The sequence below is a fragment of the Camellia sinensis genome, chromosome 2 (assembly GCF_055761805.1).
Source record: "Camellia sinensis isolate YWXY chromosome 2, ASM5576180v1, whole genome shotgun sequence".
NCBI classification, from domain to species: domain Eukaryota; kingdom Viridiplantae; phylum Streptophyta; class Magnoliopsida; order Ericales; family Theaceae; genus Camellia; species Camellia sinensis.
Genome location: NC_138962.1, coordinates 102,943,674 through 102,953,306, shown reverse-complemented (window position 1 = coordinate 102,953,306; position 9,633 = coordinate 102,943,674). Strand labels below are relative to the sequence as shown.

The following is a 9,633-nucleotide window of genomic DNA, read 5'->3' as shown; positions in this document are numbered from 1 at the left end:
AGAGAAAATTTGTTTGGTTATGAGTTTTGAAAAAAGTTTTGAGTTGTATTTTGAGTTTTAAGTTGTATTTTGAATTTTTTTGGATTTATTTTTTAAAATATTTAAAATATTTCTTAATTTTATTTTTTTAGGATAAATATTTATTTATTTATTTCAATGTGCATCGTATTTCATACATTTGTGAGTTGTATTTTTTAAAACATTTTAAATAATTTTTTTAAATATTAAAAAAATTAAAAAAAATATTTTTTTATTTTAACTAATTTTTATTTTATTTTATTTTATGAATATATTTTTAAATATTTTAATTTTTTAGTTATGTGTTTAGCTACGATTTCAGTGTGAAGTTTTGAAAGTAGTGTGTAGTTATGAGTTATGTGTTTGGTTATGAGTTTTGAAAATAATTTTTAAATTGAGTTATGAGTTATATGTTTAGTTATGATTTGAGTGTGAAATTGTATGTTGAGTTTAAAATATTTAAAAAATTAAAATATTTACAAAATAAAATAAAATAAAATATTTAAAAAAAATTATATATTTAAAATAAAAAATAAAATTTTATTAAACATTTTTAAATATTTTTAAAAAATAAATTCAAAATTTTTTAAAATACAACTCAAAATTCAAAAACTCAAAATTTAAAATACAATTCAAAACTTTTTTCAAAATTGAAAATTGAAAATTGAAGAACTCTTTTCAAAATTTATAATTGAAAAACTTTCAAAATATTTTTCAAAACACTTTTTAAAATTTATAATCAAATAAATTTTTATTTTTCAAAATTCAACTCATAATTTTATATTTAAATTATAATTTCATTCTGTTTTTTATTTTACCTTTACCCTGCCGCTACTGCAAACATGCAGTCGTGGCTTTGAATACTACATTCTTTTTGTTGTTTAGCTTGTAAAAGTGTATTTTTCTATATTTTCTCAGTGTTGTGCGTAAAAATTTAGAAAAAGATTTGTGGACAATTTAAATAGCAAAACCCACTAACTATTGTTATTGCCTCTTTGTTATCCAGGGCTTTGTTGTTGTGGAAACATACTTTAGGATGTATTTATGCGCTCCAAATCCCGCACTAGATGAAAGTAGATCAGTGCTTCACAGCTGAAATGGACAATCCAGGAACTGGGATATACAAAACAGGCATCGTCGGAGCTCCCTGGCCAGGGTTGGCCGGAAAACCCTTCCGGCGTGGGAATGAGTGATCGGAGAAGATGAAGAACTCTCTCTAAGTATAGAGAGACAAGGAGAGAAAAAGTAATTAAGTTACAATGATCTCAGATGGAGTAAGTTCATGTGTCTTCCCTTCAATGTGAAGAGAGTATTGTTCGTGGTTGGCTGAGCGATGACATTTCCTGGGTGAGAGACCCACATATACAAAAAGGTGAATTTTTTGTTTCGGTTTTTCTTGCATTTTCTTTCTTGTTTATGTATATATCAATTTGTTGATCTCTTTGATTTTGCTTTGAAAAATCTGCATTGCGTGAAGAGTTGTGTTTGGTACTTGATAAGTTGTTTTGCACTCTGTTTGGCTGCTGAGAAAACAAAAAAAAAAAAGGATATAAATGGGATAAATTGATTTTCAATTATAGTCCAGACTTCGAATCTGAGAAAACAGAACAGGTTGTGTGACTTAGTTGAGTTGCGTCGTGCATTGGAATTTGCTATGATTTATATCGTATTTTTCTGGGATCATTCAGTTTTGTGGGTTTTGGTTCATCCCTTTTAGATCTGTTAGAACTATTAATCTGCACAATTATTCTATATTATCTATATAATCATGTAAACCACACACAGAAGCTTTGTTATGATTTTTGTGTACTTAAATACTTCTAATGGCTATGATCCTCAGATCTTAACTACTTAAAATATTTGTCATAATTAATTTAAATTTTAGTGCTTATTCGCTTAAAACAATCATGACAGTTACTTAAATTTGAAACATTAAGGATTTACAATGTTTTAAAAGAAAAGAAAGGAATATTTATTTGATCAAAGATATTTTAGTTATACAAAAAATTGTGACAAAGCTTCAAAAAGGGAGTTTCTAGTTGCACACAATTCTTTGTGTGAGCTCACATCATTTTTGTTGTTGGGATTTTAAACAAAAATCAATTGTTCGGATACCAACTACTGAACAGAGTTTTTGTTTGGAAGTTGAAATCTGAAAGACAAAATGGTCTGAACTAAGAATTTTTGTGGCCTGCTAATAGAAGCTCCCCCTTGAAAAGCTGTGTGCTTTATATAATTGTATAGATAATAGAATAGATAAGGATTAAATTATTTGAAACATATAGTCTATCATTCTAAACATGTCAATGTTTGCACTTTAGTTTTGAGACCAACTCGATATTCTTGAAATAAAGTCCAATTTTTTTTTTATATTTGGTCATGCGTTCTGTTGTAATTATTTCCTTATCTGTGTAGTCTCGGTTTTTGTCTATTAATGCAATATTTTTTTCTGATGAATTATCTACTCTATATTTTTAGTCTTAGATTTGTTTACTATATAGTTTTGTCTCTTAGCTAGTCATTGAAAGTTCCTAGCCTATGTTGGTTACTAAGGAGATTCAAAAGAAAATAACATAATTTTTTGTTTATGTTTTGGTACCTGACAATTAAATACACACATTTGAACTAGATCAAGTATTTGGCTCGGTGTCTATAGCTAAGAAGCAGAGATACAGTGATTTAAAAAAAATAGAGACAAAAACACGGCAAGGACACTACAATAAAATATATTTTTCATATATTTTTATTTGTTATGTAGGTTAATATTATATTCACGAACAATCAAAATTAATAAAAACTAACACTAATTCGATATTTTAAAAAACATATTACTTTTAAATTAACACTTATCATTATATATATATTTATTTTATTTTTATGGATGATCTATTAAGTATTTAAATATAAGCAAAAAACAATAAGCATTCAACATCTAACATCCATCAAAAGCACTAAAGAAAAAAGGGAAGAAAACTAGTTGGAGTGTCCCCATAGTGTCCCTCGCGTGTCCCCTAAACACAAATTAATTAAATAAAGGGATATACCATGTGGTGTGTCCCATACATGTCCTCGATGTGTTCTTGTGTCTGACACCTCTACAACACTTGTTGTGAAGTGTTGTGTCGGTGCTTCGTAGGTCTATAGGCCAGAGGCTTTTCTTTTCTTGGTTTGCAAAGAAGGAAACATACTAAGTGTTGGTGTAATTACCACCAAAACAAAATATAGGGAGAAAAAAAAATAGAGCCAGAAAACTATCACCATGAGAAGACACTAAATTGAACTTGATTTGGTTAACTCAGCCTACATCCACGGATCTTCGTCTTTGCCCACTATATTAAACCATGTGTTTATACATCATTCACTATTACACAAAGTATATCCAAATAAATTGATTTATTCAAAGTGAATTGAGGCATGGTAATCTCGCTTCCTTTCAATCCCTCTATGGTTGGTAAAACCTTCATAGCCACCCGGTGTAGCAGACCTTGCCATATGGCTTGTCTAGATTTGGATCCTTTATGGAGATTTCTATCTCCAGATTGTGTGGTGGTTTTCACCAAAGGGCACCACCTCACAAATGAGGTGATCTTTGTGGCTAGAGAGAGGAGCTACGTCCTCACAAGGAAGACATTTAGTGGAATGATGCCGTTTTCATTTAGAAGCTCTCAAATGGAAGACCTCTATAATAGCAGTGAGGTGGTCCTAGACCATTAGTGCAAAGAATTAATGCTTGGTAAAAGTAATGCCATTAATGGGATGACGGAAGTTAAAGCTACAAATGCAAGGATTTAAAAGCAATGGATGTCCAATATTGGATATGGTGATTGAAAGTCCCATGGATGTGAGACTTTGAGAAATTCTTTGACATGCTGAAACTCTTGGGGCTCAGCATATTTGTGTCATCCCATTAGCATCCTCTCTTCAGCAAGATGCAAAAATTATCTTGACTAGGCTTCAATCAAAAGAATCCTTAAAGGATTGGCTTGAATATTTCAAGTTTCAAACATCAAGAGATTCACCAAGTGATGCATGTAATGTGCTATTAGTAGTGGCCTCATTTATTGCCACGGTCACGTTCTAAGCAGGTGTGAACCCGCCAACTAGTATCTTAGAAAGAAACAAATACCCAACCAAGTACTTCAAGTGATAGAACTTTGATTGGACTGCCAACGAGCTTTGGTCTTGCTGTTGCCTCTGCAATTTTAGGATCTCATGACATTTGCGATCACATGTTTTGAGTTGATTCCCATGCACACACATTCCCATGCATAACCATAAAACATTGATCAGAGAAAATGGAAATGTGAGAGGAATGGTAAATCTGTGAAGAGCTTCTAGTGCATGAATCAAGTTAATATAGATTTAGATTTGAATATAGAGAGTGATATATATAGAGAGATGGAGAGATAAGAAGAAGAAGAAGAAAAAGAAGAAGAAGAGGGGGATTCTTTGGAGGGAGGGAGTGTGTGATTTGGGTGCACATTTGATTTCATTTGATAATTGAAAAAAAAAAAACACACACACACACAGAAGTTTGCTATTTTGAGCTCCTGACCGAAAACACTTGTGGAATGTGGCTTCTATCCGCTGCAAGATCACCTCATTCATGAGGTGGCGCCCTTTGTTGAAAACTTCTATACGATCTGGAGAGAGAAATCTTTATAGAGGCTCTAAATCCAGCTTGTCAAACCTAGGATATAACATCTCGACTAGTAGTCGTGTTGGCTCAGACTATCTCTACACATTAGGTTGAGCCCAAAGCACCACCGTGGAAACACCCTTACATGTCACATGAAATCTTTCTGTAAAAACGCAATACAGAATCTAGAAATAAAAATAGAGCCATATGAGAGACTCCTGTTTTGATCACACACACGGCCTTTTCCTTTGGCTTTGCAAAACAATGGGAAACTCCATTGATGACATTTATCTCAAAACACTACTTTACACCATGTATCCATTACACATCAGTCAACATTCATTTTCTTTTTCACTTGCTTCAGCACTTATTGAATTAAACACTATTATAACATTTCATATTTACTATTCATCTTTGACTATATAACACTGTTTCATTTATTGTTTTGTCAGTTACTTTTTGACTTAATTCCACAATGCTATTACTCATTCTAGTTGGCACTTACATATATTGAAGATACACAATTCAGATTACACAATTCATGGGTGAATACTTATCAAAGTGATGAATGTAGAAAATAATTTTAATAGTGAAATGTATAGTGCATATATTATGCACCAACACTAAGATTTCAAAATATTAGTTCTTCTCTGTAGTTCGTTGAACATTATTCTGATTTTTATTTTTGATCTCTTTTACTCTTTTAAGTGGTCTTAGTGATCTGACCAAAATGGCAGAGAAGTGTGCCACTGCAAAAGATATTACTGAAGTAAGCTGCGTTCATCCGGAATTTATTTATTTATTTTTTTTGGAGCCTAAGATTAAGGGATGCTGTTTATCATACTCATCTTGTTGTTTTGACATGTACAGTTGATAGGTAAAACACCATTGGTGTATCTCAACAATATCGTCGATGGTTGTGTTGCTCGTATTGCTGCCAAACTAGAGATGATGGAACCCTGCTCTAGCGTCAAAGACAGGTAGCTAGATATTTTTGTTCTTTTTTTTTAGTAATCTCAATCTCCATCGTAATTTTAGAATTATATGTATTATAGGACTTTGCTTATAGATTTTGATATGCTAAATCATGCCTGGCATGCAGGATTGGGTACAATATGATACAAGATGCAGAGGAGAAAGGCGTCATTAGGCCTGGTGAGGTTAGTCCAAATGTATCATCTTCTATCATATAGATATGTATTTGAATGTGATTTTATATTTTTGACCTCAAATGTTTTCTATGAAAATACAGGATTACTCTTCCTCTATTATGTATGTTCACTTCTTTCCATCTTAGTACCAATGTGGCTATCATTGCTATTTCACAAAACCATGGTTTCGAAAATGGGAAGTTCATTTGATTAATCGCATATAGGAATGTGCCTTTATATGAACTGTATTAAGTTGCTACAGATGAAGGGAATTATTAATTTATTGCAAACATGCCTGTACACTATGCTTGTTCCTTCTATAATGTTTATGGGAGCTTGACAAACTTTCCTTTGTTATTGTCTGCCCAAATGATGATTGCTGAAGAGTGTCTTCATTGAGCCTACCAGTGGTAATACTAGTATTGGCTTGGCTTTTATGGCGGTAGCTATGGGTTATAAACTAATCATTACCATGCCTGCTTCTATGAGTCTGGAAAGCAGAATTATTCTCTGAGCTTTTGGAGCTGAGTTGGCTCTTACAGATCCTGCTAGGGGCATGAAGGGGTGTGAGAACCCGAATATAAAAATTAAGTAAATAATTAAATAATAATAATATTACAATCCCAAATATTTTGGTGGTGAATTCTAAGGTGCAAATTAAATATTATTGGAGGATCTTTTAATTAATTTTAAACTTAAAATAAATTTATGGTGAAAGTATTTAATTTAGAGGCAAGATTTATTATAAAAAAATATATATAGCGAGAGAGGAGGGTGTGACTTGAACTCTAGACCACAAGGTTAATATATAAGACTCTTATCATTTGAGTTGCATATAACTTATATATATGTTTTGTATATTTATCTATTTATTTGACCTATGTGTGCCCACCACTAGTATAAAATAAAATAAACACAAACCCTACTCTATTATTTGTTCACCACATAGGAATCAAAGAACTTTTGGGTGTGTTGTGTTGTGTGTGATCATCAAAGGTTAGCCCTCCTAAGTTTTCTTCTCTTCTTTCTTTGTTCTTCATCCTTATTCTATAATTATTTTATTCATTCATGGAGAGGTTGTAGGTTTATGTATTTTGTATATATATATATGTATACACTGTTAAGAAATCTGAGGAGCTAAATTTATGTGTAAAGAATGGGTGTAATTCTTAGTTCAAAAATTCTGTACAGAATCGCAAACTTTAAAAATCAAGAAACCATATCAAACGGATGAATTTCGAACTGAAATTTCATATAAATTGAGGTATTCAAATCTGTCCAGGAAACCAGTCCGAAACAGTAAATTCGGGAGTGTTGTTCTCTTTGGGTATAAATCCAAAAATTATCAAATTAGTGTCATTAGAACCGGTTACGAGTCTAGTTTCGTATGTTTTTGGCCTTGCATTGATTGCTCGTGTATATTAAGAGAACCGTCAATTTCTTTAAAGTGCTGCAGAAAACAACCTGTTTGGATATAATAAATTGTAGATAATTATTTTGATAAGAAAATCAAGTGAAACCAATTGGGTTTGAAACTTAGGATATATTAGATCATATCTGCAGGTTATTGGAATTTTTCGAATAGCGTGGAGTGGGTTTTGTAATTTTCAAAGTTAGCGAATAGGTTGGGAAGGCTTGTTTGAAATTCTGTTTTATCTTAAAGTCACAATTAATTAAGTTATGACGGGAACCCATGTCTTGGGTGATTTTAAACCCTGAAGAACATGAACTTAGGTAATATTTAAGAGTAACGGTGAGTTGGGTTGGGCCGTGTTAGTGCGCTTTAGTTGAGGTTACTTAGTTCCTATTTTTTAGTATTTTTAAATTAATTGTGACGTGTAGTTCTTATACTTGGTTCAGGACACTAGTTGGACTTCTATACTCTATTCGAGGATTATATTATTTCGGTTTCAGGTGAGTAGTTTCATGCTACGTATTTTTATAAATGTTCCCCTACCCTGAACTGTTGGAAAATTAAATTGTTGTTTCAAGATTAAACTGTTTTGATAAATTATTATATTATCAATTGAATCAAATTATTTCTGAAACATGTGTGAACTTGGCATACTGTAGACTATTTGTTTTGGTCTCATGTTTATAATGATGAACCACCATGTTTTGCGAAACTGATGTGTATTGATTATTGGGACCATGTGTGTATTTAGTCCAGGGAAATTATTCCACTGTGTGTGGTGACTCTGGCCACTAGGGAACAGATCCAGGTGGGGCCGTGATGGCTCTAGTGCTCAACGATTGTAAGGAAAAGACCTTTAAAAACAACTAGGTGACCTTCAATCGGATCGTCTTTGAGAAAAGGCCCAGGTGCCACCCTGAGGATGACTCTTAGTTCGGTATTGGATCCAACGGGGCTTATAGCCTGAGAAATGTGTGGCAGATTATTTGTTTTTATTGGTACCCAGAAAATTATTGGTGTTCATGTTATAATCTGTTTTAAGTGGAAAATGTTGTTTATCATGTTCTTGCGAGACATGAGTATTTTAAGTGTTGAACTGTGGAACCTTCTTTTTGAAACAGATTGTATTTACCAAACTGTATGCCAATCTAGTTTCTGTGATATATATCTTATTTTGGAATTGAACCCTGTTTTCAAAACTGTATTTACTATCCATGTTGCTACTCACTGAGCTATCAGCTGACTTAGTTGTTTACCATTTCCAGGTGTTAGAAGGACTTAGAGTGGATTCATGGCGTAGCGGGGACTCAATTGCATGGACCTCTAGGGCATTCCTTTAGTTTAGAGTGTTATGTCAAGTTTGTGCATATTTATATTTATTCTTATCGAAGTTCATTTAGGATTATTTTTGATATGTGGGTTGTTTATATCCCATAAGTTTGGATGGTTTTTTATTACGGTTGATTTTGCCGTTTATAATTGTGACATGTCTGGATTGAGTTTTGGTTATTTATTATTGGACTATTGCTCAGTTGTTCAATGTGATTGGATTCGTGTTTAGGCTTACGTGTGCCTTGGGCTAAGTCCCTGTGGGCCACGGCCGGTCATGCCCGGATTTGGGGTGTGACAATTGTGGTATCAGAGCAATAGGTTTATCAAGTTACATACCTTGCATTTCATCATTTAGACGAGGTCCGAGTCCCTATAGTCCTTAGTAGTGTTTGGTTAAGTTAATTTTGTTTAAGCTTATGTTGAATCTTTCTTGATTTCATTTTGAAAGTTAAGAGTTGGTACCTAGATATTTAAACGGATTTTTGATTCTTTGTGAGCCTTTGATGTTTGTATTACCGTGTGTAATCCATTAGGAGAAACAGTAGTGTTGAGAGATGTCTGTAGATCTTGTCAGATAAAGATGGATGGTAGGATTTTTCTAGTGGATTTGATTTCTTTAGAGATGGAGGATTTTGATGTGATTTTGGAGGTGGATTTGTTGACGAAGCATCATGCTTCTATTGATTGTTTTAGAATGGGAGTAGTTTTTGCTATGCTGGGACAACTTGAGTTTTTCTTTCAGGGAGATAGGAAAGGGTCTTCTATTTGGTTTATTTTTTTACCTTCAGGCTAACTGAATGTTGAGAAAAGGGTGTCATGGTTACTTAGCTTGTGTGGTGAGTATCGAACTTCTACAATCAAAGTTAGAGGAGCTGCCTATAGTGAGTGAATGTGTTGATGTTTTTCTAGAGGATCTAGCTGGTCTTTCTTCAAACCGTGAGATTGAATTTTCCATTGACTTGGTCCCCAATACAACACCTATCTATAAAGCACCCCTATATAATGGCACAATTGGAGTTGAGGGAGTTACAAACTCAGTTACAAGAGTTGTTAGTGAAAGGTTTTATTAAGCCTAGTGT

The 9,633-nt window shown here is 32.9% G+C and overlaps 1 protein-coding gene across 7 annotated transcripts in view; it reads left to right on the top strand.

The window, feature by feature from the left end:
* Positions 1-885: 885 nt before the first annotated feature.
* Positions 886-9,633, top strand: part of LOC145820242 (cysteine synthase-like) — a 51,310-nt gene continuing 42,562 nt past the window's right edge. For 4 of the 7 annotated variants that reach the window (XR_014361432.1, XR_014361431.1, XM_082915324.1 and 1 more), the window contains exons 1-4: positions 1,025-1,390; positions 5,366-5,426; positions 5,528-5,637; positions 5,760-5,817. Coding sequence is in view for 4 of the 7 variants with exons in the window: in XM_082915324.1 (XP_082771450.1) it covers positions 5,388-5,426; positions 5,528-5,637; positions 5,760-5,817 (207 nt within the window). In the remaining 3 variants the exon portion in view is untranslated. Of the gene's footprint in view, positions 1,391-5,365; positions 5,427-5,527; positions 5,638-5,759; positions 5,818-5,909; positions 6,094-9,633 lie in introns of those variants that run through there. The other 3 variants (XM_082915325.1, XM_082915323.1, XR_014361433.1) reach the window with 3 other exon arrangements.